This window comes from Stomoxys calcitrans, chromosome 3 (genome assembly GCF_963082655.1).
Source record: "Stomoxys calcitrans chromosome 3, idStoCalc2.1, whole genome shotgun sequence".
Classification (NCBI taxonomy): Eukaryota; Metazoa; Arthropoda; class Insecta; order Diptera; family Muscidae; genus Stomoxys; species Stomoxys calcitrans.
Window position 1 is genome coordinate 41,340,495 of NC_081554.1, and position 21,876 is coordinate 41,362,370.

The following is a 21,876-nucleotide window of genomic DNA, read 5'->3' on the forward strand; positions in this document are numbered from 1 at the left end:
TTATGATCCATTACTCCATTAATAATTTCAAGATTTCCCGCTCCTGAAGCCGCCATACACCCCCAAACCATTAAACCACCTCCACCATGTTTTACAGTAGCAACTGTGTTTCGTTCTTCAAGCTCTGTATTTGGTTTTCTGTACACCTTTCCATCGCACCCAAAAAGATTAAACTTGCTCTCGTCTGCAAAAATGACTGTTTTCCAAAATGATTCGGGCTGTTTTACATACATTTTTGCGAAGTTTAGCCTTTTCACTCGGTTTATTTTATTTATAAAGGGCTTCTTACGTGCAGTTCTTCCTCTGTAACTATGCCTTTTGAGTGTATTTCGAATTGTTTGTGTAGTAACTTCCTTCCCTAAATATTCCATAGTGTTTTTACGAAGAATGGTCGCATTTGTCTTCGGAGTTTTCTGAACTTGCCGCACTAGCCAACGCACATCTCCAACTGAAAGTGCTTTTGGTCGACCAGATCTTGGTTTATTGTCAACAGTTTTCGTTTCTGTCCACTTTCTGATGATGGATTGTATAGATCGTGGTCTATTTAATATTTCACTGATAGTTTTTTGAGTTAAACCATTCCTGTGGTGTTTTATTATCAAAACTTTTACCTCATCAGAAACCTCGTTTTGCTTACGACCCATTTTGACAAAAACTATATTTTCAATGAAATTAAATATTTGCTGTCAAGGGCAAAGCCTCCTTTACTAAATAAAACAGAAAAGGGGGATTCCCAAATAATATTTGAATTTGACTTTGATGATAGCACATCAATGATGAATACTTTTTTTGTTCTGTTTTTGGTGTTATTATATAAAATTGCATTTTTTGCGCTAATTAAATTTATTTTTTGAATTTATTTTAAAACATATTACGAAAAATAAACTATTGCATAAAACTGCATTATTTGTTTACTTTAAATTTTCTTCAATTACCCAAAATAAGTGAATTTATTATCAATTTTGCTAATGATGAATACTTTTTTTGACCGCTGTAGAAAAATTTGCAAATAAAATTAAAGTTAAAGTTAATAACAAATGTTTCTATGCTATCATCAATAAACACCTTTCCTATTATTACATTTCAAAATACAGTGTGAAACTTACTGTGAACTTGCTGTGCTTTTTGTTTATTTTATATGCTATCTTATTAATACTAAGGGCCACTTTTACAATGTCCGTGTAAGTTTAAATTAAGTTACTTGACCCACCAAAAATCGAGCAGTTTGTCCTATTGCCAACATTTTTAATCTCTAAACGGACATTGAAATAATGGCCCTGATCAGTTTTCTTGAACTGTACACATATATAAAAAAATTTACCTCAAATGCACACCAGATACCACCAGAGAGGCGTGGTATAACCACATCGAGAGCATCGATGTCTTTCGAAAATCTCGACATGACTCGACCACTGGGTGTGGTATCGAAAAATTCCATAGGTAATCTGAGAACATTAACCAATAACATAATATGCAAAACTGTGGCAGCTCTTAAGGCTCCCAAATGTGGCACTAAGGATACGCAATAAGACATGAAAGCTGTAAATTGATGATAACGGAAATTATGTGAAATATGAAATCCTATGCTTGTTGTATGGATAAATCTTATCAAAAAAATATATAGAAAATATATACAATAGAGAGTTATTGGCAGTTGGCACAATACCATGGACCACAAAAGCATTTTGTTTTAAATATAAAACATTATATTTGAAGAAAAAGAAGAATAATGTTGGCTATCATCATGCATCGATGTCAAATAATCCTGTGGCTTATTTAAAAGGTACATAGTATATTCAATTATCTGTGTTAATAAAGCATTATATTATACAATTCAATATTGCCAATTATGCCAAATTTACTACACTTTTAGTGACTGATTTTGGGGATTAATTTGGTTTAGTAAAATTTGAATTTAATTATGTGTTTTGAAATTTTTCATTTTTCTTTGTGTTAAGTAGAATTTAATTTGGTTTTAGAAGTTATTAATTAGTAAATATGTGCCAATTTATGTTTTTATAAACTTTAACATGTGCCAGTATTAGCTTCGTGTTAGTATCAATATCTAAACAAAAAGAAAAAACAAACATGGAAAACCTACCCGATACACCTGAATACAACATCCTCGCAAATTTGAGGATATAATCCTATCCAGGACATATATGTCATTTGACAAACGATCTATAAGTCGACCCTTGGGAATAACATCGAAAAAATGTTGAGGTGCTCGCAAAACCCGTTTAAAGAGTTGAGAAAAAAGTGTGTTGGACCCTAACAAAGCACCCATTTCACACGACAAATTTGCACCCATAAAACATATCACTATATACAAATATTTTGGGAAAAATGTATGTGTGTTAAATTTTTTAGATATATAAATAAAAAAAAACAATGATGTTTAATAAAGAACATTTCAATGAAAAGCCAATTTTCCAGCATAAGTTAGATAAAAAAGTATTTTTAAAATCTTCAACTTCATAATAATACAGTAATCTACTAAATAAAATTTTATTTTCAGACATAGTAAAAAATATAAAATGTTAATTGTAAAATAATGTAAACATATACAGTTATAATTTGTTACATATTCTAAAATATTGTTATAAAATAAAGAAATTAATGTTCATAAGCCGTAAGCTTATCAATAAATTCATATTTTTTTATGTAAGTTTTTTTTTCAAAAGTTGAGAGAGTCATTTTAATTAGACTATGAGAAAGCTATAATTATAATGAAAAGTTTTTTATTGATCGCCGAAAAGACACTGCAACCATCTGCCAAGCCTACAGATGATAGCTTTCTGGTATTCATATTTAAATCCAAATGAAAACGCATATGGAAGTTTTAGACCACAAATCGATTCTTGCAGCCATCTTACAACATTTCTTCATTGATAAATGTCGCTTTGTTGTAAGATTTTCCAGTTTATTAACGTCTAGGTTTCTTCAATGTGATTGGTTAAATTGAAAATAATTTAAAAATAAAAATTACAAAAACCTACTACTGATACCCCCACTACATATGAACCTACTACCTAAGCACCCTCTACTATTTCATAATGATAGTTTTTTTTGTAGTATGGATGCTATCAGTCGGAAGATACCAATAAGTTTATATATATATACATCTAAATAGATGTAAATATATATACATCTAAATAAAATTTGATATTGATAATTTTTGATGCAATACATAAGTGAGGTGTATGTAAATCTAAATCGATATGATAAAATGTATGGAAATATTTACAGACTAGGGATCTAAAGTGAAATTTAATAGTCGACTTTTTCGGATAATCAAAAAGGCTACTTTTCGATTTTTTTTTTTTTTTTGATTATCAGAAAGACGACTTTTCGGCCTTTTTCGACTATCCAAAAGTCGACTTTTTTTCCAGAAAAAACGTTTTTACAGAAAAATTAGGCTTTGCGCCTTTTTCATTATTAATATTCGATTTCTGACGTGTAAAGCCGATTAAACCATTGGATTTGATTAACCGTTATTGCAATTGAATAATTACACTCGGCAACAGAAAATATCATGGCATGTTTACATATCCACCAAAATACATATATTTTTCCTTTCCTATGGTGGTGGGTATCACCATAGGAAAGGGGGACTATTCTTTAGTCATTCGATTTGCAACACATCGAAATATCAATTTCCGATCCTACAAAATAGGGTAAAGTCGTAAAGTTCCGTCTGTTGTCCACCTTCAAAAATTGAGATATTGAGCTGAAATATGCCACATTTCCATATATTTTCTAATTTGACAAAATTAGGGTCTTAAGACCATAAAAGGCGAATTTTTTAACTGCTGAGACTGGTATAAGATTTCTGGGCACCTAAGCCAAATATGATGAAAAGTGGCCCGTATTTGGATACAACTATTGATATAGTGAAATGAACAGTATAACACATTTCTCCGAGGTGGTGGGTATGCACAATTTGGCACGGCCAAACTTACTACGTTTTTATTAGTTTTAATTGTGATGACACGGAGGGTGTCGTTTTTAACACACTTGTTATGACTTAACATGTGCGCTACGTATTCCCTAATCTGGTTCGCAACTTGATACAGCTTCTAATCGCAATGCATAACAAATCTTGTGAGCTTTTGAAGATCATCAATTATTATTATATTCGTTGTTTACTCTAATACCTTTCATTTGAATACAATATTGTCTAGATTGATCTATATATCATTTGAGGGGTGGAAACCCTAGGCACCCCGCCGTAACAATGGATACCAAATTTTTGTTTTTAAGTCAAATAATAGCGCAGAAAAATGTTAGCTTGCTTTGGCCACCAATCTTCGAAATCTGGCGTTTTTGAAAATTAAAGTAAAACGGAGTTCTTTTTGGGCTCGGATGGCCCCTTAGATATTTCGTCTTAAATATGAAAATCACATTCGTGCTCTTCTCCCAAATATCTTTAATTTGAGCCCCATATTTTCATTGTCGGTAAATATGTACGATTTCTGGGTGTTTGGTACCGCCAAACAATTGGCCCGAATATATCCAATATTCGATTCGTTTTCTATTCTCATTTCATTTGAGTCCCATATTGACATGTTGGGTCAATAAACTTATTTGAGGTTATTTTAGGAGTTAAAACCTAAAGTGACCTACTCCAAAACTATCCTTCATTTGAGTCCCATATACCCAGGTTTGGCTAATATGCCCCATTACTTAGGCTTGATATTCATGCCATATTCGTCATCTACTCCTCAATGCCTTTCATTTGAGCCGCATTCTGACATGAGCTCCAATATGTCTGTTTGAAGGAGTTTTGGGGTTGTAGCGTCCCCATGGGTACTTGAACCCCATATTGTTTCTATAGGATTGCTTTTGTTTTTGGGGTTTATGAGTTTTTTGCTTTCTTTTTTATAACGCACAATTTTATTTTCGATATTTTTCTTTGTAAATATAACTCTTATAACTATTGCAACCATGGTTAAAAAAATTGTTGAAGTAGTCAGCGGCAAAAATCGACTTGAAACTAAATCCATTTCGACTTTTCGACAATTTTTGATTTATCGACTTTTCTAAATGTTGTTGGACCTTTTCGATTTTTTTTTATTTTTTCGACTTATGACTATTTTCGACTTTTTGACTTTTTCTTCTTTTTTCTATTAACAATGCGTCTTTTGTTGATAGATTTCAATAAATAAACTCTTAAAAAAGTCGGAAAAAAGCCGACGAAACGTCGAGAAAAGGATGAAATAAACCTGTTTTATTTGCATTTTGAAACATATTGACCTTAACAACTCACAAGAATCGCGTAAGAGATAAAAGTATTTTGTTTGTCCTAAAAATGACTCAAACGTTTTAGTTTTTTGCGTGCAAGAATGGAAATTTATTAAACGACCCGAGGACGTTGGCTTACGATACCAGTCCGTTCGGATTACAGTTACCTTTCTGATGACCAAGGTATTTAAATATGGAAGGCATCCATTGTGCCTTTCTTCTACCGTGAACCTAATCTGTTTGTGGAAGCTGTTAAGTGGTTCCAGTCTACTCTCTATTGCACAAGTCTTTACAATCCCGAATAGGTCATCAATGTATTTGATTAAAACTCTAAGTTTATTGTCAATACATTGGTCAAGTAATTCTTTCATTATTATATCCACGATAATGGGTGAGGCTGGCATATCATAGGAATTGTATATAAACTAGGAATTGATACGGATTTATCTGAACCGTGTTTGTAGTGACATTAGGTCAAATAAAATTTGACGCTACATTTGGGACGGAGGCCACCGTTGCGCAGAGGTTTGCATGTCCGCCTATTACGCTGAACGCCTGGGTTCGACTCCTGGCAAGACTATCAGACAAAAAGTTCAGAGGTAGATTTCCCCTCCTAATGCTGGCAACATTTGTGAGGTATTATGGCATGTAAAAGTTTCTCTCCAAAGAGTTGTCGCACTGCGGCACGCCGTTCGGACTCGGCTTTAAAAAGGAAGCCCCTTATCATTGAGCTTAAACTTGAATCGGACTGCACTCATTGATATGTGAGAAGCTTGTCCCTGTTCCTTAGTGGAATGTTCATGGCCAAAATTTGCATTTGCATATTACATGTGGAACATAAATTAAATCGGAGGATCGTTTCATGTGTAGGCTACACCTATTTGCGGACACATCTGGAACGTAATATATGGAAAGGCATATGGGTACATGGCTCATCCATCTCAATTGAAGATCAATGATTCCAGTTACTTTAGAAGTGGGAAGTTAAAGGTATGCCTTAAGGTATTTAAACGCTGTCCCGATTTCGACAGATGGATGATATTGTACTAGGATGTTAACATGAAGTCTCATTTTATTATTTCTTTTGGTAAAGGAAGAGGTTGAGATATATTCTGACACTATGCACTTCCGTGCTAGGCTTATGCAATTGGACAAAAGTGGAGTTTACGGGGAAAATGGCAAAAATTCCAAATTTGTTTCATACTTCTCTAAAATTATCCCAGGAACAGAAATATGAAATTCGTTTTTGGGGCTCGCGTCTTTCCCCCCACCAAGTGAAATTGTATGGAATATAGGCAATAAGGTACTCAAATTAAAGGAAATTACGTAGAATACGAATATGGTAGAATAAAAGTCATGGGAGTCAATCCTGGGGCTCCAGGAGCTAGAAAATTTTTACTTCTTTTAGAAAAAATGTACGAAAATATTTTTAAATGAAAAGAAAACAAGTGAGGGGTGACAAAAAATAGTACTGCCTTCGTTGGTGTTACCTAGTAAAAATAAAAGCAAATTTTTTCATTTGCCGGGTTCCCTCGAATTTTTTTCTTATATATCCAAAAACATTACAACTTAATATAAGTAGAACATTTTCTTGTTTACGTATAAATCAAAGGTTTGGAAGCTATCAGAATATTTTGAAAATACGCCACCATGAAATAAAATCGGAAGATCGGTCTATATGGAGGTTACATCGAAAATAGGACCTACGTGTAGCATACAATACAAAAATGTGCAAGATGGCACTATAACTCATCCATTCCAACCTTATTGCAATACGATAAAAAAAAACTTCTCTGTACACTTAAGATGTTCAATCTGTAAACCGGCATAAATTTTAACTTTTAGGTCCTCAAGATAGAATAAGAAAACGGGTTTAAAAAGCACATTAAAAAAAATCGCCCGAAATTTGTTTAGATTGGTCTCAGTGTTAACTGGTCTATTATAAATCACTTAAATTGAGTAGAATTTCATTGTAAGAATAGCGCATTTGTAGCAACTAAAAAAAATAATAAGAGTAGCAGATAGTTGAACAATTTCTAAGTTACTGCTCAGTAAGTTTACAACACTGATTTAAGAGCTTTAGACCGATCGCTCCTTTGCAGCATCACCTTGGCAATGGAAATAGATCTAGAAGAACTTGTAAAATACCTTTCAACATTAGGTAGCATAGATAATTTGAAAGGAATAGTAGGCGCCATAAGAGTGATTTGGTTATCAAAAGGTTATATTGAAATATAAATTCAGGCTAGAATAGGGTACTAGCCACCACATACTTATAAAATTTGGTAATGAAATATTTTAAAATAAAAAAATTTATTATAATAATTGTTAATTAAATAATGATAATTAAATATTTTTAAATAAAAAAATGATTAAATTATATTTTTATTAAATACAGCTTAATTTAACTTAACGTAAACAAAAATTTTATTCCAAAAAACGCTTGCTAGATTGTTTCAGTGTATTATGAAAAGTAAAGGATAAAAATATTTCTAAAACAACTTACTGGAAAATGGCTTTTTCAATTGAACAAAGAACATAAATTTCTATTTTCCTTTATAACATTAAAACTGCCAAAACATATTTCCCTTTTTTGTTAATCAATCCAAAAGTGCAGGACATTTGACAATAATTCGAATATTTTTCAGAAAAAAAAAATCTTACAAAAATTCACACGATTTTGACGAATATATTACGAAGTTTTCAGTGGTTAATATTAGAAAAAGACGGATACAATGGTAGTATTTATTAGGAAGAGACAGCAAATACATATGTGCAACATATAAGTGAAGATAAAAGGTTAAGAAGAGTGTATCCTTCATCATAAATAAATTAGAGAGTAAAAGATAAATGCAATTGAGGTATTTGATATGTGTTGGTTGATTGTTGTTTTGAAGAAATAAATATCCAGCTAATCAGTGTAAATTTGATAGGAGCGAAACCTTTTTCAGAGAAAGTTTAGATGACTAAAACACTCACATCAAATCTAAAAACAAGTATGGTAAACTTACTTAATTTGAGTTTAAGATTTTATATGGTTTGCGTAAATTTTTCATAACATATTGAATACTTAACTATACAACTTAATACATATGTGTTTACTCCTGATTTCGATGAATTGGGAAAAGAATTGATTGAAAACGTTTTTCTGTTAAACTTTATATAAAAAAAGTATGAGCTAATAACATGTGAAAAAATTAAAAACCTTTTTAGGCTAATGGCTTAAAAGGAGCACTTGACGAAAATTAATCCTAGTGTAATGTGAAGGAAAGATTGCACAAGATTGTGCCAGTACAACAAATTTCATGTAATTAAGTTTAAACAAATTAAAAGATTTTGTTCTGTTCAATCTTTATCAGTGTTTCTGGAAAATCTCTTGATACAACTCATGCACTTATATACATATATCATAAGCACGGACATAGACAAAGAAGATGAAACAGTACTCAGGTATGTATAAACGATAAAAATATATGAACTTTTTTGTAGAGTACGTGTCCCCAACATTTAGTGAAGAAAATCCACCAGAAAAAGAAACAAGATAAATCAAATCAACTCTTTCAATTTATAGGTTCAAATATTATTGAATAAACTTCCAAATTTAGTAAGATTTCGCACATTTGCCCATGAACATTTAATCATCAGTTAAAACAAGAGAAAATCTCTGCAAGCTATTAAGTACAAAACGTGTGATCTTTGTATTGTTCATGCACCAGGCGATCAAAGGAAGCAGCACAGGTAACAGGTTAATTTTTAATAGAGAGCCCAAAAAACACTGTAGTTTCATAACTACAAATTTGTCTTCATCTCTCTCGGTATCGCTATAAGCGAAATAGGAAAACATGCGAATCAACAATCTTAGGGAATAGGAAAAAAAGGAACTTCAGTGGAAGATCATGTTAGGTTAGGTTTAAGTGGAAGTGTGCCATCAGACTCACTTAGACGTTGTCGTCCATTGTGATATCACAGGAACAGGGGAGGGAATATGGCTTCTAGTTCCTACATTTGAACCATCCAGATCGCTTTAGAAAGGCAAACAACTTGCGAATACTCGCACCTGCGTAATCAGACAAGTTCTCAAAGAAATGAGAAGCTAAAGTGGAACTCTTTCTGGCTGCTAGTGATTTCCGGACGGACAAAATGACTGAACCCCTGTTCTAGCCAGCGATCACAAAAATTTAAGTCTCTTCAAGTCCAAGTTAGACCGCATAGTTTTGTAATGTTCACAACTATCTCTCATTCTACCCCTTCGGTAAATAGAACATTTTCTCCTCCCTAGATGGCACATCTAACAACTGCAGTATATACCCAGTGCATGACGCGCGGTCTAAACTAGAGCTGACAAAATTTCGATGGCACTATCGATATTTAATTTTTTGGCTTAAAATCGATTGTTATTTTTTTCAATCGATATTTTGACAAAGTTCCGCCAAAACAAGTAAAGCGTGCTAGTTCGGCCGGGGTGCTAAGTTGTAAACCTACCATCATGGATTCTGCTAAAAATGTATACAAAATCAATTTAGTTGATGGGCATAATTCTATTCTACATACCAAACTGTCAAACCGGCAAAAATTAAAGCTTCTAGTAACCGAAAAAGTATGATCGAGAGACCGGTTTACATGGGAGCTATATCAGGTTATAGCCCGGTTTGCACCGCACTTGGCACAGTTGTTGGAAGTCTTAACAAAACAAAATTCAAGCCAAATCGGACAAGATTTGCGGTTTGTAAGAGTTTAAGAAATCAAATCGGGAGATCGGTTTATATGGGAGCTACATCAGGTTATACACCGATTGCGTCCGTACTTAGCACAGTTGTTAGAAGTCAAAACAGAACACTACATACAAAATTTCAGCCAAATCGGACAAAAATTGTGACTTCCAGGGGTCAAGACGTCAAATCGGGAGATCGGTTTATATTGCATCCTCATCGACCTACACCAATACTAAGTATATGTGCAAAATTTCAAACCGCTAGCTTTTCGTGGTCGACCGCTATCGTTCTTTCGACAGACGGACGGATGGATGAATATGGGGAGATCCCCTCAGAATGTCGAGATATATACTTTATGGGGTCGCAGATCAAAATTTCAAGGTGTTACAAACAGACTGACTAGATTGGTATACCCCCTCCTATGGTAGGGGTTAACTTTTCTAACCTAGCACTGGAATTGCCTTTCGCTGGCATAAAAACTCATATAAACAACTCTCTGCATATTTCACAAAAGTTATCCCAGTTTCGTATTCCTGCATATGTGTTTTCAAGTTTGACGGAGTAGGAAACACGACGAACATTTCTCACATTTGAACTGCTTGGAGGCGACCTGATGGTGGTTCATCACGTACTGGTTCAACTGCAATTGCAATATCATTGCCAAATCGTGGACTTGCATGTAATTGAAGTCTTCCCTTGAGGGCAAGGGTTTTGGATACTGTTTACAAACAAACTCATTGATCCTCTTTTAGGCAGATGTTATGTGGTTCTTTAGGTTAACTACCGAGCAAGCTTGTGCCGGTTCATGTGAATGATCATATGGTCATTGCACAAAATTGCATTGGTCTTAAGGTAGGTTCAGATTAGTCAAATATTTGACCTAACTTTTTTTTTATCATTTTTGAACAAAATATGACAAACTCGTACATTCCTGACACATTTTGTTTGTCATTCTTCTTTTTGCGCCGAAATCTATTCATAATATTGCCATGCCTCAAAGTTTGTTTGAGTGGCTACACACATTCTTATAAGGAAATTAAAAAAATCCAGAATTTAATTTTAAATAAACCGTAATTAATTGTTCTCCTTCCCTTATTCTCTACGTATATATATGCTTGAAAATATTTGAATATATAAAATACAATACATGATACTTCATTACCTGTGAAGATGTTGATATAAACATACGTATGTTCATTGGTATAATCAAATCTAAGGTGTTGATGTCATTCGAACATCTATCTAAGATACGACCTTTGGGAGTGATATCATAAAACTCAGATGAACAGTGCATTAAATGGGAATACAAGATTTTGAAAATAATCAAAGAAGCATGTAGAGTGGCCATCCATAGGCACAGGGATGCTCCAAAATTGCAGATACCTGTTTTTATTAATTAATTGATTAACAATATAACCCAATATGTATTGTTTGTGAAAGCAAAGAAGAGAAGAGAGGATAGATAAAGAGATTAAGAAAAACATTTAGGGAAATGTGAAATTAGCTTGCAACTGTAATGCTCGATTGACCAGTGAAACAGACTAGAAGATAATTAATGCAATGGAATTCATCTCAAATGAATGCAAAAAAAGAAGAAAAACTGATAAATTATTGAGCAATACAAACCGTGCTGGGTGTAGAAATATTCAAAAAATTATAATAATATAATTTAAAATGAATAATAAAATCTGAAAAAATATATAATAAATACCGAAAACACAAATGTCAATAAAGTATCCACTGTCGCCGGGAGATCTCCATCAATTACTTCCATATCACCGCTAAAATGATTCAGCAGACGACCGAGGGGTGTTATATCAAAGAAACGGCATACCGAATTTCGCATTATAATTCTCAAGAGATCATTATGGATGGACTTGGCAGCCTCAAATGTACCATAGTAGATGCATACTACAGCAAAATAAGAGCATATACCTATTCCATTATTGGAAAAAGAGGATATTATAAAACAAAAGAAATAAAAGTAAAAAAGGAGGAAACACATATTAGGGATATTTAAGGGATATATTTTTTTGGTTTTTAAGGGAATGTGGGGGTGAGGATAGTAGTAAAGTATATATTTAAGGCAAGGGAAAAAAGGAATATGGGAATAGGAATGTTTTGGATGATGTCTTATACTTAAATGCATCTCTTAAAGCTGTCAGTACTGGAAGTGCAAGTAGTTCTCCTTGGCACCTTGTGAAATTGTACGAAAGTACATTAGAACTACGAGTACTCATTATTATGATATTAAGAATGGTTGGAAGAAGAAGATTAATACTTTTGTTTGGGAAAGTAAAATCGTTTAAATGACGAATGTATTGTAAAATCTGAGATGTAATCATAAAAACTAAATGTAATATGGAACAAATTAATTTCATTATTGGCTATTTAATAAAAAAATTGTAATGGTTCTTTTCAAAACCAACTTTTTTTAACATAATTATAATTTTTATTTTATAATTTTTTTGTTTTAAAATAAATAAATGTTAACAAAATTATATATAACAATGCAAGCACATTGCTTAATATAATTTTTAAATTGTAAATTTTTTTGAAATTGTACATTTTTATACAATTATACACAAAAAATTTTAATTAATATGCAAATGTTTTTAAAAATTTCAATATTTTGATAGTTTAAAAGAGTGTACTTGTATAAATTAGGAATAGGATTATGGAATGGAGTGGAGCGGTGTTGTGGGGTTTAGGATGGTTTCCTTGTCCTTTGTATGACTCATTTTCTTTTGTTGAAACTGGATGCATTGTTAAATGCTTCAATTCGCTGTTGGGATGTTAATTTTGTAATGCGAAATAATAAAAATAGTGTATTGATTTATACAAAATAGAAAGGGCTGTGGAATTATGCTATTACAATGGCGACTTTCACCTTTGCGATATATAGAAGTTATGAATGTTAGTGTTTTAATATTTAATTTTCTTGAAAATATTATCAAAAAAAATGTCAATAAAACGAAATGTTGGCCATTTGTTTTAGTAAACCAAAAGATTAAGTGTAACAAGAAGACTTTAAATAAATGATAGGAAAATAACATATTTTTCCTGCGACTATAAATCCGTCACTATTGTTCATAATAAGAAATATATTTTCTTCAAACCATTCAAAACCGGTTTGGGTATATAAAACATTAGATATACTGAACAAAACGGGTTTAGTGAACAAACGGGATGTACAATTGAAGCTCATGACACTTTAGTGAAAATTACAGCTTAAATGAATCTTCGAAGAAAGAAACTTTCATGTTTCCTCCAAAAACAAAAAACCTGTTGGTCTGCCGGGACAATACGGGAATCAAATGAAAGTTGATAGATATTGCGAATCTGATAATAATATTAGGGACAAAGTATTATGCAAAGTATATTATATTATTATACTGGAATGGTACTCTGGAAGAGAATTCGAGATATGTACCACTAGAATGTTTATCAATATCTTTACTTAAAAAATATTGAGTGTTGTTAATTTTTTTTCCAACATATTTTCAATAAAAAGAATCTTCAAGAGTTCAAAATTAAACACCAAATAACGGGAGTCCACTGCCCAAAAATCCTCACTCCCCTAATAATCCCCTTCCCTTAAGAGCCTCTTTAAAGAAAAATTAGTATGATTGGGGGTAATATTTAACTCAACTGGAAGATATTCAAGTGCGTAGTAAAAAATTGGAATTTGGGGTAAGCGTGGGGGCAGCTAAATAGTCATCAAAAGAATATGCGGACCGATCGAGACAATACGGCACTCATATAAAAGTTCATTGAAAGTGGAATATGGATCTGTTATTAATTTTAGACACCAAATGTCTGGGGAACCGCCCGACTCATAAAAATGAACAAAAACTGAAATGTAGGTTGATCGGGACAATGGTGGACATAAATGAGATTCTCTAAATATCCCCCAAATGCTCTTGCGGAACGACCTTGACAATGTAGGACTTAAATAAAAGGTCTTTGGTGATATAAATGAATCTGAACAGCACTAAATAAAGAAAACATTGTTCCCACAGTTATACACGGAGGTGGTGGTGCCATCGCATGGGGTGCATGTCTGCCTAAGGTGTTGGAAACCTAACTTTTGTAGAGTCAACTGTGGATCAATACGACTATATAAATATACTAAAGCAAAATTTGCGTCAAAGTGCTGTGCAACTTGGCCTCGGAAATGGCTTTTGGTTCCAGCAAGACAGCGATCCAAAGCACACGGCACTAAAGATAAAGTTGTGGTTGTTGTACAATACGAAATATCAGCTAAATTCGCCTCCCTAATCTCCAGATTTGAATCCCAGAGAGCACTTGTGGGATTTATTGGAACAAAAAATACGCCAACATACATTAACATCCAAGGAAATGCTTAGAAAGATTTATATGGTTGAACGAATGAGCCAAAATTAGCGAGGATGAAACTACTAAACTGGTAAAAATTAATGCCTAGTCGACTTTCTGAGGTGTTTAAACGTAAGCGATATCGCAAAATTTATTAAAATATAGATACAAACTTACTAAAAGTTACTAAATGTGCACGAACACTTTTTCTTCCGCTAAAAATTTACCCTTTGTATTTGAATTATTTAGTTCAAGAAGTCATATCGGGTTATCGGTACTTAGGGGGCCTATATCACCATATTGATTGATTCGGCACTGATGTTGTAAGTCGTAAGAAAGGGGTTTGGGCCAAGTTTTAGCCAAATCAGGTGAAAATTAAGTCTTCTATGGGCTGAAGAATTCAAAACTGGAGGTCGGTTTATATGGGTCTATATTTGAATTTTGGAAGTCAAATCTCAAGTGTTTGTTTCAAATTTCAGCCAAATCGGATGAAAATGCAGTCTTTTAAGAGCTCAAGATTCAAATCCGGGGATAAGTTTATATGGAGGCTATATCACTTTATAGAGCGATTCGGATCGTACTTGGCACGGTCATAACTAAAGACTATAGTTATAACCAAGTCATAACTAAAGTCTATGTTTGTCCATATTTCATGCATTACCTTAATGGAAATTTTTTCGTTGCACGAATACTTTTTGTAGCAAGTGTATATCATTGATAGACTTATCTGAGTTGATTTTCAATGCCATTTGCGAACAATGTTTCATAAACTACAAGAGAAAATTTTAATCTTGTGAAGATGCACCCACACTAAAATCCAACATTGTCGAAACTTCATGTTTGAAAAGAAAGAAATTTTCAAAATCAACTACTAAAACATTTTTATTTCCAAACAAAAATGTGCCTTTATCTTCTATTTGTTAGCACTGGCCCACAAGGTGCGCTTCGGTTGAAACCAAGAATACAATGAAAATGCTTAATTTTATTAATTATTTAATAATTGAAGCCACAAAAAAATCTCAAACTAAATCGTGACTTAAATAGAAACACTTTTAAGATAATTATTGCAGTAAAAAGAGTATAAATTGCCACAAGAAAATTATTTAAAAAAGTTAAAAAGAAAAGTGCCTAAGAAAAATCAAGTAATGATATATCATAATTTTTAAAATAACTACAGCCGTATTCATAAAACTTAATGCAGGCTTAAAAAATGTTTATTTGATAGTTCTGTAAAGGAAATCTGTCGAATAAAACTATTTCAAATCTACATTAAGTTTGGTGAATAGCGTTGCTAGAATTTAAAATAAGAATTATTAAACGAGTTTGTATGTATATGATGAATTTTGTTCTCTAACTGGGATTGGCTTAAGAACAACTCAGAATAAATTACACAAAACAAAGTGATACATCACATTAAAATGCCAAGGAAAAAAAAATCCCAAACAAATTATAGGGAGAAATCATAAATCACCTAAATTAACAAATACGTATTGATACTATAATAAAATAAAAATAAATGTTTGCATTACCGAAAAACATGTTGAAAGAAAATGCTGAAGACTTAATGGCAAAACTGTATCGCATGTGTCAATGTCTTTGGAAAAACGACTTATGATGCGACCCACCGGCGTTGTATCGAATAATTCCGTTGGCCATTTCATGACCTTTTTCAATAAGACAACAAAGACGGCCATTGAACTATGCAAACAGCCAATTGCCAAACACAGGCCCGAAAGGTAACGAGCTAAAACTATATTCAAAAATTCATTCATATCATCTCAGTTTAGTCGCATCAAATCATTAACCCCAAGCAAATAAAAGAACAACGCAACTAAATGTAACAGAACACAGGCCAAACATAGCTACTATGTACTTCTCGCAATTAGGAATATTTGGAAAAGTGTTTAAAAGAAAATCAATTTAAGAAAAATTATCTATGCCAATTTGCACATGCAACATAAATTGTGATAAAAGAAAATTTTGAAAACTTTTTAAATATACATACATAAAATCAATCATAAATTGTTTAGTACGAATGGTAGGCAAGAAATATTTTCGGCTTACTATAATAGGCTAAAATCTAAAGCAAACATTAGAGAAAAAATATAAAAAACCCACATTTAATATTATTATTTACATAAAAGACGACGAAGTTATTCACCGGTATTCAAAAAACTTAATGTAGATTTAAAATAGGTTTATTTGAGAGAATTCCTTTATGGAACACTGGCGAATATATTGAAGAATATTCACCCTTATTCCCGTTGTCGAAGGCGAAAATCGACAACAGTCGAATGTGCATTTCACATTTCGTGATATTCTATAACTTTTTCGCCTTCGATAGTTTGATAATGGAAAAATATTGTGGTAATTAAAAACAAGTAAAAGCGTGCTATGTTCGGCGGGGCCGAATCTTGGGTACCCACCACTATGGATTCTGCAAAAATATTGGAGCTATATCTGGTTATAGACCGAATTGAAACATACTTTGCGCAGTTGTTGAGAGTCATAACAGAACACTATATATAAAATTTCAGCAAAATCGGATAAAAATCGCGGCTTGTAAGGACTCAAAAAATCAAATTGGGAGGTCGGTTTATATGGCCATATCATATCAGCCATATCATGTCCTTGACTATTTGGACCGTACTTAACACAGTTGTTGGAATTCATAACAAAACACCATGTACACAATTTTAGCCAAATCGGATGAAAATTGAGGCTTCCAGAGGCTCAAAAAGTCAAATCGGGAGATCGGTTTATATGGGAGCTATATCAGGTTATAAACCGATTTAGACCCTACTTGGCACAGTTGTTAGAAGTTATAACAAAACACCATGCACAAAATTTCATCCAAATCGGATGAAAATTGAGGCTAACAGGGGCTTAAGAAATCAAAACGGGAGATCGGTTTATATGGGAGCTATATTGGGTTCTTAACCGATTTAGACCGTGCATAGCACAATTGTTGAAAGTCGTAACGAAACACTATGTGCAAAATTTCAACCAAAACGGTAAAAAATTTGCGGCTTCCAGGGGCACAAGAAGTCAAATCGGGAGATTGGATTATATGGGAGCTATATCAGTTTATAGGCCGATTTAGACCATACTTGGTACACTTGTTAGGAGTCATAACAGTACAACACATGCAAAATTTCAGCTAAATCGGACGAAAATTGCGGCTTCCAGGGGCTCAAGAATTCAAATCGGGAGATAGTTTTATATGGACGCTATATCCAAATCTGAATCTATATGGGCCATTTGCAATCCTCAATGACCTACATCAATATAAAGTGCAAATGCAAATTTTGCCCATGAACATTCCATTAAGGAACGGGGCAAACTTCTCACATATCTATGAGTGCAGTCCGATTCAAGTTTAAGCTCCATGATAAGGGGCCTCCTTTTTATAGCCGAGTCCGAACGGCGTACCGCAGTGCAACACCTCTTTGGATAGAACTTTTACATGGCATAGTACCTCAAAAATGTAGCCAGCATTAGGAAAAGAAAACCACCGCTGAAAATTTTGTTCTAATGGTCTCGTCAGGATTTGAACTCTGGGGTTCAGCGTCATAGGCGGATATGCTATCCTCTGCGCTACGGTGGCCACCATATAAAGTATCTGTACAAAATTTCAAGCGGCTAACTTTTCAGACGGAAGGACATGGCTAATTCGACTCAGAATGTCGAGACAAGAATGAATATACTTTATGGGGTCCTAGATCAATATTTCGAGGTGTTACAAACGGAATGACTAGATTAGTACACCCCCATTCTAGCTAGGTATGGTGGTATAAAAATAATATAAAAGTAGGTTCCACATTCTTTCGACAAACAGGCGCGATGTAGTTTAGAATGCAATTTACTCATATATCGATCGTTTTCGTCAAATTTGACTGTCGAATTCGACTTACATAATACCAACCATAATACCGTGTTGTAAAAATTTCGACATTCGACTACGCTATCGCCAAACGGAATAAGGGGGATAATCTACAGAATGTGCGATGGAAAGGATATAGAGACCTCTTATATTATAGCAGTCTTGAATGTTACCCAGCGTCTTACAGTCCTTATCTCCCGTTTCTCTCCCCATAAGAGCAATGAGCAAGGCTTATCTGCCGCTAAGGTTAACATTAACATTAACAGTCTTGGGTGTAAGAAGAAGATTAACGCCTATTCTGAGGATGGCACACTTCGTATCGTTTGTGTGCCGGGTCGTAGCGGACTAAAGGAGAATGAAAGAGCAGACGATTTGGCAGTGAAGGCCAGAGGATTCCCGTCATTAAACTTGGTTAACCCCAAGCCTTTCGGGTCGATGCAGTTCGAGTTCAGGGCGTGGTCGGCGAACAGCAAAACGGTCGCTTGGACGTCAAAAATCCTATGGGGAGACCCGAATTGTGAGAAGACGTGGCTATTACTAAAAGGAAGTAAGAAGGAGCGCCGTATAGCTTTCGGTATCATTACGGGACACATAGAACTACGAGCTCACTTATGCAAAATCGGTGCAGTGAACCAACTTAGGAGCGTGGAATGGGGAACAATTAAGGATTTTGTAAGTAGCACGGAATTCCTAACATGGATTATCTTTTTCGTGGTTACTTTGTAGTATTTAGAGAGCACAACAAGCCGATTAATGGCTTAGGTGTATGTCCATAGTGGCATGGGGCGGATGATATACGCAACCCCTTTTCAACATAACCTAACCTAAGCTGCCCGATCATGACATTAAAAAATGCTAGGATCTTTTGATGGGATTTGTTTGAACTGTTGAGTGGAGCATGCCTATAATTTGGCTAGGCCATCGGCCTTCTCTGTCAAACCAATACGCTCTTTAAGAGGTTGGAATAATAAAAGGCGCATCGTTCTCAGGTTTATAGAAAGGCTTTGTGCGAATGATCCTAAAACTCTCACCAAAAAGGAGAGAGACTCCCTTAATTGGACTCGGGGATTCGCTGCATATTCTAAAATTATGTGGCCTAATCTAGACTTTAAGAAATCTACTGATTTGATGTCCCTGACTAGAATAGACGTCTCAGTCATTGTGTCCATCATGACAGATGACTAATGATCGGAAAACATGCTGACAGACTGAAGGTTGCCAGTAACGACTTTTGCAGAGCCTGTGTGGATATCGAGGAAGAAGAAACAATAGAATTGAGGCGTGCGCGTGAGTGATATTTCACTCGAGCCAAAAAATTATTCACGGACCACTTTTTATGTCCACTCGAGACAAAAATTTTACTCATGCACGATTCACAAAATAATCACGACTTTTTTTATGAGTGTAAGCATATTCAAATCATATATTTTGCGCCCTGAAACGCGTTCAAAGTTGAGAGTTGGTTAACTTATTCCTTCAGATGCGTGCAAGCATTTGTTTCTAACTCACACAATCCAAATCAACCTATTTTAATATTTTTGACACGCACGCGTAAGTACGCATAAGAGCTGCGCGAGGTATTTAAGTCCACTTTAAGGGTAGCTGACACAAAGTATAACCAATTTGACACTGGTATATCTGTCAAACTAGAAGTGACAGCTACATGATATTTGTTTTATTGACAGCTTCCATTGTTGTGAGCAGAAGTATTTGCTGCTGAGTTTATTTAAAAAAAAAAGTTATTCGTGATGGGGTTGAAGCGTAATTGTGTGATTTCATTATATTTTACTGGAAAATAACAAATGGCTATTGTTGGCGAACTTAATCACATCTAGGTGAACAAAATGTTTATGTATCGCATCATAAATTGAAAAAGAAAATTTGAATCTTGTAAAGTGTAAGAAGAATTACCCCTTAACATTAAAAGCCAACAATGTTGAAACTTCTCAAAAAATTTCAATTTGTCTCCTATTTTCAAGCACCAGCCCAGAAAGTACGCTTGGGTTGAAACCGAGAATGCTATGAAAATGTTAAATTTTTTTTAAGACACAAAAACCTCAAACCTATTCGTGAGTTTAAAGAACAACCCTGTTTAGAAGATTATTGTAGTGAAAAAACGTCCAAATTGCCACAAGGAAATTAGTACGAATGTTAAATCAGAAAATAGCATCAGAAAAATCAAGTGATGATATATCATAAACTTTCACATAAATAGAATTAAAATAAAATGATATTAAATGAGTTTTTATGAGTATGATTTTTTTTGTTTTCTATGGGGGAATAGGTAAAAAAAACTCAAATAAATATTTGACATAAAAAATTGAGACCTCGCTTTAAAATGCCAAGGAAATGGCCCCCAACAAATTACAGGGAAAATCATAAAACACCTTCTTTTACAAATAACATATTTATGCTATAATAAAATTAAAATAAATAAGTGTTTGCATTACCGAAAAACATGTTGAAAGGAATTGCTGAAGACTTAATGGCAAAACTGTATCGCATGTGTCAATGTCTTTTGAAAAACGACTTATAATGCGACCCACCGGCGTTGTATCGAATAGTTCCATTGGCCATTTCATGACTTTTTTCAATAATACAACAAAGACGGCCATTGAACTATGCAAACAGCCAATTGCCAAACTCAGGCCCGAAAGGTAACGAGCTAAAACTATATTCAAAATTCTTTAATCTTATCTCAATTTAGTTGCATCAACATATAAAAGACAAGCAAATAAAATAACAATTCAACTAAATGTAACAAAACAAAGGCCAAACATAGGTTATTTTTGTTCACCCAATTTTGAACATTTGGAAAAATTTGTTTAAACGAAAAAAAACTGTCTAGCCAATTTGTACATGCAACTTAAATTATTATATGTACAAGAAAATGTTTCTAAATATACATAAATTCAATCATAAACTAACATACTTAGTACGAATGGCAGTCAAGAAATATTTTCGGCTTACTGTTATAGGCTAAAATTTAAAGCAAACATAAGGAAAAATATAAAAACCAACATTAAATATGATTATTTACACAAGAGACGACAAAAAGAAATTTTGAATATAATGTACGTACGAGGAGTTCATTATAAGTTATGTTCATATGCAAGACTTGACTTAATTTTATGCAACAACATACATCACTATTGTATCAAAAAACCTGAACATTTTATACATATCACCGAAGGAGGGAGATATGTTCATTTCGTTATTATCTTTGTAACATCACGAAATGCTGGTCTAAGACTCCATAAAGTATATATGTATACGAGGGTTGCCTTTTTTATTTGGGGATTGGACAACCCTTGTGTTACAATCTGTCAACTGACAGCTCTATCGAAAAGCTTGACATTTTTGAGGTTATATGTACTCAGAAAGTTTTGACATACGAGCGTTATTTGTGTTGTTTACAGTAACTTAAATGAATCATCTCACCCAAAAAAAAAGGAATTAAATCGTGAACATTTTCATGCGATTATTTTTTACAACCTTCGACGTGGATTAACTCAACAACAGTGCATTGATTAACTTAATTAAATTTTTGTCGAAGAAGCTCCATCAAGGGCCAGTGTTTATCGATGGTATGGTGAATTCAACCGAGGTTGTGGTTCACTCCAAAACGAATTTCGTGAAGCTCGTCCAAAATCAGTTGTTATTCCAAAAACCATTGATGCTGTGCACCAACTGATATTG

At 33.7% G+C, this 21,876-nt stretch overlaps 1 protein-coding gene across 17 annotated transcripts in view; it reads right to left on the reverse strand.

Annotated features, from left to right (window-relative positions):
• LOC106083694 (multidrug resistance-associated protein 1) overlaps nt 1–21,876 on the reverse strand; it is a 105,306-nt gene that overhangs the window by 33,895 nt on the left and 49,535 nt on the right. For 4 of the 17 annotated variants that reach the window (XM_013246862.2, XM_013246874.2, XM_013246864.2 and 1 more), the window contains exon 11: nt 11,668–11,891. The exons of 7 other annotated variants lie outside the window; for them this stretch is intronic. In XM_013246862.2, the coding sequence (XP_013102316.1) occupies nt 11,668–11,891 (224 nt within the window). Of the gene's footprint in view, nt 1–11,118; nt 11,340–11,667; nt 11,892–15,823; nt 16,045–20,627; nt 20,849–21,876 lie in introns of all 17 variants that reach the window. 6 more of the 17 variants (XM_013246872.2, XM_013246879.2, XM_013246883.2 and 3 more) reach the window with 3 other exon arrangements.